At 36.3% G+C, this 16,993-nt stretch overlaps 1 protein-coding gene across 1 annotated transcript; it reads left to right on the top strand.

Annotated features, from left to right (window-relative positions):
- The first annotated feature begins 1,426 nt into the window (after positions 1 to 1,426).
- LOC149788492 (proton-coupled folate transporter-like) lies at positions 1,427 to 16,623 on the top strand. Its single transcript, XM_089975720.1, has 4 exons — positions 1,427 to 3,386; positions 7,005 to 7,088; positions 14,070 to 14,226; positions 16,281 to 16,623. The coding sequence occupies exons 1-4, from the start codon at positions 2,258 to 2,260 to the stop codon at positions 16,357 to 16,359; spliced, it is 1,449 nt and encodes a 482-aa protein (XP_089831846.1). The 5' UTR covers positions 1,427 to 2,257; the 3' UTR covers positions 16,360 to 16,623.
- The last annotated feature ends 370 nt before the right edge of the window (positions 16,624 to 16,993 follow it).

The following is a 16,993-nucleotide window of genomic DNA, read 5'->3' as shown; positions in this document are numbered from 1 at the left end:
GGAGAGCAAATATGGAACTAAGGGGTGATTTAATTCACTTCAGAAACATTCATTTGGACTTAAAACCAAGTAGTATATGGTTTCTTGGGCGTAAATGTCCATCCATGTTATGGCCTCTCTCTGAAGTAATGAAACTGTATATCATGCCTGTTGGTAAAGTTATGATATGGAAACTCTGTGGAAAAGAGACTGACGACAGAGCGAAACATCTTATTTTAGGTTGAGAAATGCTACTTGAGGAACGAAACGTTTTCTTTGAGAGGGTGATTGACTCTTTAGAAGTGAGAGACGGGGTTAACTTATTCAATCAAGAAGAAGATATATTGTTGGAGACACTTCTTGGAAGCAGGGTTGACTGCATGTTGTCTATTGACGATGATGTATCAGATAGACTCATGTTGGTGACCGCAAACAGCATAGCTTCATTCTACAATAAAATGTATGCCGTGCTATCAACCAACAAGTTCAAGCATGATATAAAAAGTAAGTAGTAAATTCACATTAAAAATAAAATATTAAAGGCCAACGTCTTCTTGTCAAATCCGCAAATTTTGTTGTATGACAGCTGTTTGTGTGTGTGTTTATGTATTTGTTTACGTATTTGTTTATGTTTATTTCCTAGAGATTTCTATATGGTTTTCTGTATTTATTTATCTCATTTTGTAAATGCATTAGTTGACGATGTATATATCATGCTTGCGTTCTCGTCTATGATGTGTCTCATAATCCTATGATATGTATAATATGTATCTTAGCAACCTGATATACTCTTTGTTGAAGAGGTAACTAAGTCATTTAGACAGTCAGTCATAGATAAATGCATGCACGCACGCATACGCGCAAACAAGTATATATATGCATAATTACATGCGTCATATGAAGAAAAAAAACTACATATAGAATTACACTGTTATAAGTTTTTCATTTCATTTTCGTTGCTATCTCGAACTTAATGTTAAGCACATAACATTATAGACGTATTAACTTTTCGAAATATTATCATCATCAAGCAACTGTTAAACGATCAGTGCCATGCTCCGCCAAATGATTGCAGATTTGCATAATTGCAGGTATTGAGATATTTCGTTTTGTCAATACGGTAGCTGACACAGTATTACTATTGTATTTTTGTCAATTTTCTGTTCTATTTTATGATCTTGTATTATCATGAATTTGTTTAATCTGATGTAATCTCTTTTCAAGAGGAAATAAAGTCAGTCAGTCAGTCAGTCAGACAGTCTGTCATACATACATACACATGCATGCATGCATGCATACATACATGCATACATACATACATACATACACCCGACCTGGTTAAGATTCGTTAGAATATATCCACCTGTTCTACCTGCACAATAGATAGGGGTAATGTACATAGCTTTTGACCTGAAACAAAGTCCATGTGGACTGTAGCTAACTGGAGGTGTTAACTGAGATGGTATTCTTGATAAATACTCTAGGAATTGCGGATAATTATATGAAAATTAGACCGGATACAAACTGTGTAATTTATCAGCCTATGAGGTAACGTTCTTCCACGTTGAACAATGACTATTACCATTGTCCAGACCACGGTAGTTTCTATATGGGTAGTTGTCATTCTAATTTTGCCAAGAGTTTAATGTTGACGGATCAGAGTACCACTGTAATCTAGACAATATCAAAGTTACCCAATTACTCAGACGTTTTGTTCGTTTGAAGGAATTTGGTATGGTTGCAGATGGAGACCGTCTTTGATATGATGATGAAATGAATGCCAGAAATAGAAGTAAAGGGACATGATTGTGACATGACAAATACGGAAGTTCAGAAGGAAGTTGATATGCATACTGTGGATATGATTTAGTTGTGTGTGTTTTTTTACCGGGTACATAAGGAACGTAGAGAAGTTCTCACAGGAAGTTTATGTACATAAAGTGATCTATATTTTTTTTACACATTTAAACGGGATGAACTGCTTATCATACAAAACGAGGGGAGTCAAACAATTAAGTCATTGAAAAAAGTGATTAAATGCATGAACAAACCAGGTGACTATAATGAGAGGTGAACGTGTCGAGGACATTATTTTTACTGGATAAACATAGAGACGTATTGCTGATTTTCAAAGAACTGAAGACACGAAGCCAAACTTGGAGATCTAATGTAGACGTGTATTCATACGGTTTAAATTTATACACAGAAAGATGAATGCAAATGGTGAATCATGTATGTAATGTAAACTAAGATTGCAGAAACATTTTGTATTTCAAGGATGAATCAACAGATGATTATAAATGAATCGAACAGGCTGATACCTAAAAGAGTTACAGTAATTAAAACTTGGCATCGGTACCTACCTATTGTAGCAATTGTTCTTTTGTATAAAGGTGCAGAAGAAATGTACCTCTCTACAAGTAAACAGTACATATATTATTGGTTTAAGCAATCCGTCGCAAGAAGAAACGTTACATTTAACGGGGATAATATTTCGACTAGCACGAATTGCCCCGGAGATGTAAATGTAAGTACATATGCTGAAAATGAGGCTCAGGCCAATGCATCGAATTGGGAACTTTACTTGGATGTTATGAAGTATTCAATAACTCTATTTACGTTACCTATGTATGGTTCTCTGTCCGATTATCTGGGACGAAAGTTCATAATCATTCTACCAATATTTGGATCTTTCTTACAGGCAACCATTGCCGCTGTAATTATTTATTTTGAATTGGATATTTCATATCTATTAATTGCATATGCCACAGATGGACTTTTGGGGACTAGTTCGACACAAAGCGTGGCCACGTACTCTTTCACTGCGGATATTACACAGGTGCGAAAATCAAGGACCATGGGTTTGGCCCTTATGGAATGCTTAAAAGGTGTTGGAAAATTATCAAGTTCAACCGGAACGGGTTATTTCATAAAGCGCTATGGATATTTATATCCAACACTAACTTCCGCAGGAGTATGTCTTTTTGCTTCTATTCTTGGCATGCTTTGGTTCTCTGAGACTCGAGAAACACAGAAAGAATGTGCTATAACTGTACTCTCTGTATACAAAAACGTCACTGACTTTTACACCAGTACAAAGAAAGGCCAAGACAGATCCATCTTTAGGCTATGTATTGTTGTGTTTGTCTTGGTCGCACTGCCGCTGTCACCTAGAAGTGGACTTGTGACCCTCCTGCAATTGGGATATCCCTTCTGCTGGCCCTCTGTGCTTATTGGATGGTATGGTTCAGCGTTGACACTCGCGAGCTCTGTCATCGGTCTGTGTATTCTCAAGCCATTGCTCAACTGCTTACATCATGGAACAACAGGAATCCTAGCCTTAATTAGTTCCATTGGTTTCTACATATTGACAGCGCTGGCGAATGACAGCGTCATAATGTTTGTAGGTAGGTGTCATTTTAATCGAAAAATAGCTAGTGCTTTTGGTGTTGGGGGTTACTCCACTAACTATCACGATAGTACTTTCACATTTGTATTAATATTTTCTAATTATGACTTAAACGAAGTACCAAAACGTTATTAGTTGGCGACATTTTTTAAGATTTGACTTCTTTTTACTGAGTACCTGGCATATGTTGCCTGTGTGTTGTATACAAATGTTTGGTTTTATGCCACTGCGAATCAATTGCTAGGATTGACATTTTTTAATGTTTTCGTGTCGTAAGAGTTGTTCTGTTTGTGTTAGCAATGTATACTTCGAAAGGTACCAACTTTATGCAATTCACTAAGTGCATGCCATTTAACGTGAATGGTTGACGGCTATGTTCTTGGACCAAACTGCTTAGGTTGCCTGTTCTTAACCTACTATAGAACTATTAACTTTCCATGAAAACGTTTATTTTATAATAGTATTTTATTTCTTTTTTAACAACAATTTTGTTTAACTTACGTTTGGTGATTCGGACAGAGAGACGGTGCTCTCTTTGAGGCGGAGAAAACTGCAGAGGCTGCGAAAACTATCGATAGAATACTATCAACGTTTTGAAATTCTGGTTCTGAGAAATGAAACCGATCAACAAGCGAAGTTCACAGAAGCTACTTATGTGTTATAGAGATAAAATAATTATCTTATGAGTCTATGCTTTTAAAATAAGTAACAAAAAAGAGTGAAAGACAACAAGTTTTGTAAAATTTAACGTAATATATTTTCCTAGAATACAAAGTGAAAATGAGAAAAAAAGAACTTAACGTATTGCGAATTAAATCCCAAAATAATCCAAGAATTACAGATTAAAGTCCTGAATAAAACTCGGTACAAGTCCCGATGAAATTAAAAAACTGACGGAGATGACGTGTATGTTATAGCTTATAGAGTGTTGATGTGTCAACAGGCTTTTGTTGAATCACAGTAATATAATTGCAGGTTTGAATTTAGCGATATACTGACGTCGCTATTTTAAGGAAATTAACTGGATCCAGCAAGGTACCCATGTTGCGTGGAAAGCATGCTAACAAGCATATAGTAATGTGTTTTGATAATATAAAGCAGTCAGTCAGAGGTAAAAGTAGAGGAGGCAGGCAGGAGATCTATGTAAACCCATAGTCCTCGCCTAGCGTTTAGACAGTTGAAGTGTGGATTCGAAATGCAGGCAGTGCCAGTGTGACCTCATATACATCAGTGATCGTTTTCGTCGCTGAAGGGTAAATTGGCAGTCGGAATACGAGTCTCTATATCGGAACAGTGGATAATGTTAAATTGTTGCCATGTTTAGCGTGTGTGATGTGTAATAATAAGAGGTAGTATTAGTGGGAATGTGTGTGTGCATTATTAGTGTTATATTCAATAACTTGTAATTTGTGTATTTTTCGCTGTTTGTCTTCGACTTCTGGGTGACTATCGCCTGTCCCAAACATTCACTCTCCTATCTTAAGTATTTGACAAAGTGTAAGGGAGTTCGTGAGAAAAGTCTTTTTCTTTTTCGCTTCTATTTTGTTTGATGTTTTAGGGAAACCTAAACTAACTCGGTCCTAAGTAATCTAGAGTATCCTGACGTTCAACTAAACCTTATACATGTATACTTTTTCTTCCTAGACCACCAGTCCATTTTCCCTAAGCAGAGCATGGAACGATTTATGTCATGCTGCCAAATTATAACATGTTTTTCGTTGTTCATAGTCAGATAGACTCAACAGGGTCCAACGCAGGCCTGGGGAACATAGCAGAAAATGGTGGGTCTTGACAGACACAGACTGTATTCTTTTAAGATCGTGCCAATGCTCATTGTTAGTGACCTCTTTGTTTTCTTTATCGGCGTTGCTAACTGTCGCTAACATTAGTTTTGTTTTCACCGTTCTTTATGGCATCTGTCTCGTTCCAATTTTTTCAGTAGCTGTACCCGACACGTGATATTCTTTTTGGGGTGTATGTACGTTCCTTTTTCCAAATTACCGCACCTTTGATAACATGCGCATGTGTGTGTTTAGCTTGGATACATAATCAGCAGCTGCAAGCATGTCCCTTATCGCGCTGCACAGTTGCGATATTGTCTTGGCTGCAAGCCCCATGGTGAAATTAGTCTGAGATGGCCTACATGGCCCTGAAACATAGCACTCCACACGGTCATGACACTGATTATAGTGTGTCCTATACGAACATTACGTTTGGTACCGGCAACTGAGTGTTTTTTTCAAAAATTCAAACCTGGTTTTAAAAAATTCTGATATGGCACTTTGCTTGGTAAGTTCCACAGCAAAAGCCTTATTTAGCCATCCGTTGTGCTGCTTGAAGTCGGCAAGTAGGTAGAGATTGAGAATTCCGCCTGACGGGAGACCATGTTGTTGCTACGTAAAAACTCTGTTGTCCAAAACATTTTGGGCATAATGCAACAAAAGAGAAGAAATATACAATATGTAAAGACATTTTCGTCTGCCTGTTACATGTAATGAAAATCCCCATCGTATCATTCAAGTGCGCTGTGAATAGGCCTCGTGTCAAAAAGCTGTATGTAGCTTTTGCATCGTTCCGACAGACAGCAACAGCTGAAGATGAATCCCCAGAGAATTTTTTATGATCTTCTTCAGAACTTTGGCTATGCCGGTGGGTATTATGTTTTTATCCACTTCCTTGATTACAACTGAAAACTTAAAGATGTGGTCTTAATATCTCGCTACACCAATGTAAATATAAATACAAAGACATGGTATCACGACATATCACAGGCCCAATCCCTACTTGCGGAAATTGGACCGGTGGTCTAGGGAAGACGCGTGCTTTTCAATACACAAACAGATAAACAACAAAATAACATCCTCTAATAATTAACTCTTTCAGGTGTCGCGGTGGATACCCATGTTGTACAATTGCAACAACACATCACGGCCTACCAATTAACTCTTTCAGATTGCTGAAGTTGCGATACCCATGCTAATGCTACAACATATACACAACAAAGTAACATGGCCTACCAATTAACTCTTTCATCTGTCGCAGTGGGAATATCAATGTTACACAGTCTCAGCGCTTATATCCATGTTACACAGTTACAACAAAATAGCATGGCCTACCAATTGACTCCTTCAGCTGTCGTATTGGGGATAACCATATTACACAGTTATAACAAAACAACATGGCATACTAATTTCCTCTTTCAGCTGTCGCAGTGGGATGCCAATGTTATACACAGTTAGAACAAAATAACATGGCCTACCAATGCACTCTCTCAGCTGTCGCAGTGGGGATACCCATGTTAAGGAGTTAGAACAAAATAGCATGGCCTACCAATTAACTCTTTCAGTTTTTGTAGTGGAGATACCCATGTTATACACAGTTACCAACAAACAAACAAAAACCTCGGCCTACCAATTAACTCTTTCAGCTGTCACAGTTACAACAAAATAACATGACCTATCAATTATTTCAGCTGTTGCAGTGGGGATACCCATGTTATACACAGTTACAAAAAAATAACATGACGTACCAATTAATTCTTTCAGCTCTCGCAGTGGGGATACCCATGCTACACAGTTACAACAAAATAACATGACCTACCAATTAACTCTTTCAGCTGTCGCAGTGGGGATACCCATGCTAATGCCACTCCCAATAGTAAGAGGGATAGCATCTCACAAGGCGGGTCCTGAAAAGCAAGGTACGTCTAAAATCTTCCTGGCGGAGTCTTTTTCGCCTTAAAGCTGCATACCTTCAAACATATATAAATTTTCCTAAATGTTTGAGCATGATACAGAATAATGGTATCCCTTATATTAACCTTTAAATATGGTCTCTATGGACAGAGTGTTAGAGGTCATATCAGCATCAATGGTTTTGAAGTTGGAGGGTAGGGTGCAATTGTGCAGTCGCTGTTGTTGTTGGGATGATTTTACAAATTTATATGTGCTCTAGTAAAACAGACTAAATCTAAACTTGTCAAGATGTTGTAGCAGCTTTACTTCTCTTCCGCTCCACAAATAACAAAAGTGTTTAATTTTAAAAATTTCTTTAGAACACCACTCTATAATACGAAGCTTATATTACAAAATAACAATTTTGTAGGCAAACAAATGTTTTGTAACTAACTCCTATTATGTAAAATCTAACATACATGCTACAAAATTGTATGGTAGGATGAATTAAAAAAATGGGAGACAGCGCTAGGAATTAGATGGTTCAAAGAATATATGACATCTGAGATTGCTCTACAGATTCGCTGGTATGATAAAAAAACAAAACAAAATGAGAGACTCCGCTAGAAATCAATTTTAAGAAGAAAAATTAAAAACAGAAGCTCCGCAATATATACTATTGATGGGTGAGTAAATATAATTAACAACTTTGCAAAATGTAAGCAATGTCAATGTCGTTGAAGATGTTTAAAACGTTTCATTTACCTATTCAATTTCATTATGCTAATCTAAACTCCTTCAAAGAAAATATGTTGCACCTTACACACCACTTTGTTGTTTGCCTCTAAATATCTGGTATTTTTGGTTTTCATCCTATTTGCTTATCATGACTTACATTTTCACTTCATCGTGTGTGTAAAAGACCTGGTTGCACTTAACATACGTTTCATGGATCACGCTGATGTCTCTACATATATTCAATAATCAGGTACGTATCAAACTCGGTGAACAGTTCTATTAAAAACCTAATATTTCTAACATTGCATCATACGTTTGTGCCGGTTGCTACGAATATGGTCATAAACTAAGTAACAGAAAAAAGCTAAGCTAGCAAGATTTGTCAAAATTTAACATACAATTTAATTATCAACGTTACAAATGAAAATGTGAGAGGAAATTTCAATATTATGAAGTGAATCCAAAATAATCCGAAAAAAGTTATATTAAGGTCCGAGAGAATAAACTGTTCCGTATAGATTTCAGAGGCGTAAATGTACTGTTCCAACAAGAATCGTGACGTTGTCATATTGGCGTTGTCCAGAACTCCTTTGAAAAATTCAAAATAGTTATAAAATGGTATTATAGTCCAAATGAGCACTTTCTATTTCCACTGAACAGTCCAAACAAATGTTTTCCCTCTCAAATAATATATACATACAACATAAAACAAGTCTGCAGACTTAAAACAAAAACATAAAATATAAGAATGACTCTAAAATAGGAATGAGATTTGTTTGCTCAGTTCGCTCGTTGTAGACATATTCAACAGTCTATTACGATTATATAACCCGCGTGGCCAATCTTGCTACTCCACTGTGTATTTCAAAACATCTGTTAATGTGACCTAACTCATCCAAAAGGAATTTACTTAATTCTTTTAAGATACCACCTGACTGATCCGTTCAATGGAAAAATGTCAAATCTCGTAAACATATTTACTGATAATTATTTTACACTGGTCTACAATCTTTTAGAAGTCTTCTGCTTCAGAGATAAAATGTGACATTCATTAAGGCTTTTGATGTGCTGAATTAAATATGACAATTAAAACAAATGATTGGCTACTATTTCCAAGATATTCAAGGTTTTACATTTTACGTCTATGTATATTATGTAGATAATAGAGTTTTAATCATAAATTGTAAACATAAGTCTTTTCATGTGTATATGTTTGCTTTACATGATAATATCTCACCCGTCCTGTTTACGTAACACTTTAAGGGGCTCCGAGTGGCCAAGTGGTCTAAAGCGCTCTCCGTTACGGATCACTGACATCTCACCTCTGTCTGCGTGTTTTCGAGTCTCGGATTCGGCCAATGTGGGTATGTGAGAAAGCTTGTCAGTAGCTTCTCGTGGATCGGTGGTTCTTTCCGGGGTTTTCCGGGTTCTTCCTCCACCATTAATACTGGCCGCCATGTATAGCCTATCATGTGCTGAAAATGGCGTTAAACCCTACAACAACAACTACGTAACACTTTAAAAAAACAACAACAAGGGTGTTATATAAATAAAATTTATTATAAAACAAAAGGCACAAAACTATAAAGCATATATAAGTACATAGTTTGGTCTTTATTCTGTGTCTGCTCGGCGTTTTGGCTTGTTTCTTGTATTTATTACATGGATCATCTCTTGTCACTGTCAGCAATAGTCTGCAAGCATTGATGGGCTCCATTTGCCCTGATAGCTTTTCTCCATTGTTGCAATGCCCTGGTGTAATCGCTTGCCGTGCTCATCACTCACTGCTCCGCAGTTTGGTGGGGAAAAATCTAAATGAGAATGCAAACAATTTATCTTTAGTGACATGTTGCAACCAAGACTTTTGTATGTCTTTAGGAGGTTTTCCACCAACTCACTGTAGTTGTCTGCCTTGTTGTTTCCGATAAATTTTTTTGCCACTAACTGGAAGGCTTTCCATGCCGTCTTTTCCTTGTCACGCTGTGCACGGTCAAAAGCATCGTCTCGAAGACCTTCAAGAATATGAGGACCAAAAAAGTCACCTTTCTTTATCTTACACCACTTAACCCTGGAAAGTTTTCACGGAGGTACTTGAGAAAAGCTGCTTGTGTTTTGTCCATGGCCCTGACAAAGTTTTTCATCAGACCCAGCTTGATGTGCAAGGATGGTAACAAAATCTTCCTTGATTCAACAAGTGGTGGATGCTAAACACTTTTCCTCCCAGCTCCAATGACTGTCGGGGTGGTCAATCTCTTTAAATGTAAATGGAAAATATCTCGCACGACTATCCCATTCGCAGAGAAAACAGCAATACTTTGTGTATCCACTCTGCGGACCAAGCAAGAGAGCAAGAACCTTCAAATATCCACAAAGCTTCTACTGATGTTGGTCATAGCTTATGCACCTCAAAAGTTGTTTCATGTTTTCTGAGGTTTCTTTCATATGGACTGCATTGAACAACTAGAATTGATGGCAAAACATTACCATTTTGCAGCAAAACAGATTTAAGACTCGTCTTAGATGAATCAATGAACAGTCTCCAATCATCTGGATCATGAACGATGTCGAGGGCTGCCATCACACCATCGATGTTGTTGCAGGCTACAATATCACATTCCATGAAGAAGAATGGGACAAGATCCATTTGATGGTCACGGAACATGGAAATCCTAACATCACCTGCCACGATGTTCCACTGCTGTAGTCTGCAGCCCAACATCTCTGCCTTATTTAATCTTGGTTAGTTCCAAATCCCTGACAAGGTTATTCAGTTCACCTTGTGTTATGTGGTGTGGTTCAGAGGAAGAGGACGGGAGAAAATATGGGTCATGTGACATTAATGGTTCAGAACTAGAAGTTTCATCCTCTTCCTTTTCCTCGTCTGGCATCAAGAAACAACAGTCCTTCTCCGTGGTGTACTGGGCGTATCGGTGATGGAATGTTTGGATAACGCACAGTCCACTTTTTATCCTTTGAAACACCTTTCTCAACTGGAGGCACCATGCAGAAGTAACAATTGCTGATATGATATGTTGGCTCTCTGCAAATCATTGGCACCGCAAATTAATAGATTTCTTTTTTCTGTTCAACCACTGATTAAAATTTGTTGCACAAGTGTTGCAACATATATGTGGGGCCCACCTCTTGGCCTGATCTCCAATTTTACAGCCAAAATAAAGGTGATAGACTTTCTTAACCATAGTGGTTATACTGCGCTTTTGTGATGCAAAAGGCACTACTCTGACAAACAAGAGAGCATGACACTTTATGATTTCTAGAACTGATTGATACAGGGCATTTTTGTTCAGCACAGTTATGTAAGCTTAGTTAAGATTGCATCATCCATGACATCTAACATGTTGCAATTCATATCATGAATGATGCAATGCCAGCTTCATATCGCATCATTCATTAGTTTGCTTAAAAAGCAAGTACTGTCCAAACACAGCCATATATTTATTTATAGATCCAATCATTTCTGGTTTAAATTGAGATCCATTCCCTTTATAAATCACTTATCCTCCGCCATTCCACGTCAAGGGTCGTATATACTGACCCAGTATCATATCTTTAAAACTAGATCCAATCAACAATTTTAAGCATCATTTTCGTTCTCAGTGAGATAGAATTAGTAAAGTTTCACTACATTCATTTCGGAAACATTTTGGCTGTAGACCAGTGTTATTAGTAACTGTCAAGAAGTACATATATATTTATAGATCCGGTGCAATGTTACACTCTTAATATTCCTAACACATATATAACACGGTGTTCCGGATGAGTGCACAGGATCAAACTTGTAATTTTATGTGCGGTCACTCCTTAATTCTTCGAGGATCTACCTAACCATTATATCATATTTCATTACATAGTAGTAGTAAAGACCACGCATTTCTTTCTTAATTTCTTTTAAAGATGGAAGTGTAACATCACATCGTTTACATACTGATAGATTGCTTTTTTTAAATATGAGTTTCATTGTTTGAAATTTTAGTAGTCTGTGGTATTTTGATTTCATTGCTGGGAAATTAATACTGAAACCAACAAGCTTTCCCATGACATTCAGCGTAGAGAATTAGAAATGCCTGAAATATTATTGGACATTATTATTGCAGAATATTATAACTGGTAAAGTTACTGATGTCTACACGGCACTGTCGTCTGAACAAACTACTAATTATGATGTGTTCAATGAAACTGTCTTGAAGGTTTATGAGATGGTGTCTGGGACCTATCCTCAAATGTTATGTATACTTGATTTGATTTAATTGTTTGTTTGTTAGTTTGCTATTGTAATGTAATTTTATTTACTGGATTTGATATTTTCCAGAAATTCAGTTCAGTTTTTCCAAAACCTAATATTAGAACTTTGTATCTAAAAGCTGATCTAGATCCTGACCTTATTTCATGATTGGAAGTAAACAATTTTTTTAAATTTTTTAAAATTCTTTCTTAGTGTAGGATTTATCGAGTGAAATAGAGGCTGCATTGGGGGTATGTGACTTTAGACATGTAAATAGCTTCTGTGTTGTTATTTCGAAATTCTGGTTTTACCGGATTTGCGCAGTAGCCAGAAACAATAGTGATCTTTTGAGAAAATATTTAAGTTGGGCTTTTAAACAATTATACGTTAATGTGTTTTTTGTGACCTGTTGGAGTTTAATTTTAATTTGTCTTCAAATTATTTTGATTCTAAGAGAATTTCTTTTCCTGGAAATACTTGTGCTCGGAATTAATTCTTTGAGAAAGATAGTTATTGAAATTTACCGGAATATTATTGTATGTGGTTCAACAAAGAACACTTAAGTACCATACTGACTACAGTATACGTCATCGCCTTCCATTTTAGATTTTCATTGGGACTCGAACTCAAATTCATTAGGACATTTTATTACTAGGACTTCTAATTTTTATTTCTCGGATTATTTTTGGATTTGATTCTTAAAACCGTAAGTTCTTTTCTTCAATTTTACCTTGTTTTTCTAGGGGAATAAATTCAAATTACAAAAGCAAAGAAGTCAAATTTCAACGTTCGAGACAGCGTACTAGTTAACCAAGAAAAGTGAGGCAAGTTATCAACGCCATTCGACCCTAAACCTTGTGAAATTTTCATCAACGAAAAAACTTTGAATGATACAAAGGGAATTCATCAGGTCACAAGAAATTTTTTATTCTTTAAGACAGTAAATGATTCATCCCATATTCCACGATTGGACTGCCAGACATATGATACGATAAATATAAAGAAGGGTGGAGATAAATGGCAATTATATCCAACATCAGACTTATCATTAAGGTGCTCAGCGCGAGACAGAAAACCACAAGACTGCCAGACATATGATACGATAAATATAAAGAAGGGTGGAGATAAATGGCAATTAGACTTATCATTAAAATGCTCAGCGCGAGACAGAAAACCACCAGACTACTAAAATAATGCAAAACCTTTATAAGCCTTACCATATTTATTGAGTTGTTGTAATGTTTTACTCAGCTGTCTCGGTAGGCGCTCAGCATTAAGAGGTTAGTGTTAGGACTGGTCGGCGTGGCGTCAGGATAATGTGGCTGGGTTGAACGTCATGCTACATGTCTGCGGCATGATGCTCCAGTGCTGTACATAATTATAAATTGCCACACTTCAGACGTTGTAGCCATCATTCAAAACCCGAAATATATATTAGGACTAGAACATGAGAACTGTAGACCAACTTTACAGTTCTAAGTTAACCATTCTTTTACAGTATCAGAGAATCTAGACGTAAAGTGATTATATTCACGAATTTCTATTATATTGACTTTGTTAGAAAATATATTATTATCATCATGATTAGTTCGACAAATGCTGAACTGATTTTCAAGTTAAAAATACAAATGTTAAGTCTGCAAGAAAAGGAGGTGTATAGTCTTATACGGTAATACTGACTTTCCCACTGCTAAATCAGCAACCCATAGATAAGGCTGATATAAGGGTGCTAGATGCATAATTGACACGTGACTCAGTTATAGCATGCATGCTTTGGAATTAATATGTGACTGTAGAACGAGATCTTTTCTTCTCTCGTTACAAAACCCAAACAGTGCACCCACTCGGGCGTTGATTGTGGTAAATGGATAGTGAACAATAAATGAGCACTTGCGTGTGTTGTGAGAACAATGTCATGGTGGGTAGAAGGCTTTGACCTAGCTTAGTAACAAATATCTCAAACGACTATTATTATACTACTGTGACCTATTCGCGCATCTATCTTCAATATCATTTACACCCACAGGTGCACTATTTGCTGGTCTCGTAGAAGCTGAGGTGATGTGTAACCTAGTCAGCACATCAATCTTCAATACCATCTACTCCCAGTCAGCCAGCTGGATGCGGGGATTCGCCTTTATCATCATGGCTGCCACTAACGTTTTAGCTTTGGTTTTTATGATGTACGTTTTGTAATATGTCTAAATATGTACAGATAAATATCAATCATCCTGCCCCATTGGGTAAAATATGTTTCATCAGGTTGCTGGTCATCCTGAAGATCAAATTTCGGTCACATAGTAGAATTGAATCGAAGCATGGGTTTCAATAATCATACGTTTGACTGAATATAGATCAGTAAATCAGTAAGAAGTATTGTCCCGTAGACATTTGACATGTTTAAAAGCAGATAGGTATATTAATGAAATATTTTAAGATACTAGATTTAAATACTTATTACCTATTGCAGATCTATTCAGTCAATCCATGATAAGAACGATAAAGTAGATTCAATGGACGGTCATTTTATGTGTGATTGGAGATCCACTCAGACTAACCATGATAACAGTGCGCAAATAAATGTGATGGAAGGTCATTTTATGTGCGATTGGAGATCCACTCAGACTAACCATGATAACAATGCCAACATAAATGTGATGGAAGGTCGTTTTATGTGTGATTGGGGATCCACTCTGACTAACCATGATAACAATGCACATATAAATGTGATGGAAGGTCATTTTATGTGTGATTGGAGATCCACTCTGACTAACCATGATAACAATGCACATATAAATGTGATGGAAGGTCATTTTATGTGTGATTGGAGATCCACTCTGACTAACCATGATAAAAATTCTAACATACATGTGATGGACGATCATGGTATGTGTACTCATATCAACAATAGTGTCATTAGTGTCAAGTGACTTTGATTAATGCAAACTCAGCTGACATGGATTCTGCTCGCATCTGGGCCGATTGGTGATTTATTTTTATAACTGGTTAATTACCATTGATTGTCGACCGACGGCTGTAACTACAGACTCCATTTGATAGGGCCGTTATGGTTCTTTACCCATGATTCATTAGCTTGTGATTTATAGGACAACAAGCATATTGTCATATCAGCACTCCGTTACACGTGTGTGCAAGAATATACTCTCTCTCCCTCCCTTTCTCATAAATACATTTTTCTGCTTTAAAAAAATAATTTAGTTTTGGATAATACCAGACTATTTTAAATTTTCCTTGTTTTCGATTTCTGTTATTCTTTCCTTAGTTCGCATGATGATCTGCAGATTAGTTTCATTTAAAGATAATTGTACAATGTTGTAAATTACAAATGTAAGTGCTATTGCCTGTAATAGCTAATAATCCGGATAATTGACGTCTCATACAGACGTCAATTATCCGGATTATTCGCTATTACAGGCATTTTCCTGTATCCATCTGTTTTATCTGTCGCTCAAAACAACTTACATCTAATGATCATTATACAATTAGTTCTAAGCTAAATAATATCTATTTTTATTATTATAGGTTTCTGTGAACATATTGAAAGATCTGTGGAGTCGATGTGACAAAGTCAAGTTCTTTATAATAAAGTGTATGGATGCATCCTAATCCTTGATAATATGCATTAATAGTCACTCCAGCTGCAAAAATAAAAGATAAATTGCCGTAATGTCATACAGTTTGTGCCTATTCAATAGCATATAAACTTTATATAAAATTAAATAGTTTCTATTTACAATTTACAAATATACTTACGAGTTTGGGATATATATTGAAAAATTGGTCAATAATAGTTGAAAAAAGAGAAGTCATTACAATGTGAATATGTACATAATATACAGTAAAATCAATCAAGGTGTCAGAGTACTCTCTGAATTATTTTTGTGCTTGAACAAAAGGGTAAGCAGGCAGTAATGGTAGGCTGACCAGGTGACTAGTGAATTGATTGTCCAGTTAATACTGATAACCTATAATTGCTATTGACACTTGTTCATTGCTCCATGATTATTCGCAATAACTCTAGCATTATCTCCCCTTCTTTAACACATAAATATTGGAAGTCGAAATCATGTACAGACTATTACAGAGAGAACACAGACAATATCTGCATGTGATATTTGTATCAGGTGGACATTTAAGTAGGTAGGTAAATAAATAAATAGATGACAGTTATATTTGAAATATGTATAATGAGCTATGCCACTTATCACTTTTTCAGATGGCTGTCTTGTCTCTACAGAACTGAGGAGGAACTTACAAACCAAGTGACTGTATTAAATGAAAGCCAAGATGACTAGTTCCGCATGAGTAGTTATATAGGGTTATTGAGAGACGTACGATAATTAACATCATCCTAAAGGATAACATGCGGTGACGATTGAAGACTATAAGAAATCCCATTCTGATATTGTCCATAGATTTAAATGGGAATAGTATTATGGGGACAAAAGTATAAGGACAAAAGTGTTTACGGAACAACTGTATTTATGGAGACAAACAGGAACGGTAATGTTAAATGTCTTATTGGGAAAATGGTATAAATTCTACATGGGAAAATGTAATGTTAAACTTTTGTATATATAATTCAACACACACACACACACACACACACACCACTTTATAGCCAGCAACCACATTGTTGTTACAATGCAACACACGCCTTCCTATCATCACCCACTTTTTGCTTACTATTCAACACTAATGTTTTGAGTACTATCCAACTCCTCAATACTATGCAAAACGCCTTGTGTAGTCTAAAGAGAAACTACAACCTGCTATCCAACTCCCGATCACTACTATCCAAAACGCAATGTGAAGTAAAAAGAAATATCACAACCTGCTATCCAAAGAAAAGGATTTTTGATGTAAAAGAAATAGGATGAATCACACAGACTATCCAACTCGCCATCAATACTATCAAAAACGCCTTGT

This window comes from Sinohyriopsis cumingii, chromosome 11 (genome assembly GCF_028554795.1).
Source record: "Sinohyriopsis cumingii isolate HCF-2022 chromosome 11, ASM2855479v2, whole genome shotgun sequence".
NCBI lineage: Eukaryota > Metazoa > Mollusca > Bivalvia > Unionida > Unionidae > Sinohyriopsis > Sinohyriopsis cumingii.
The sequence above is the reverse complement of the archived record's forward strand: the minus strand, read 5'-3'. Positions and strand labels throughout refer to the sequence as shown.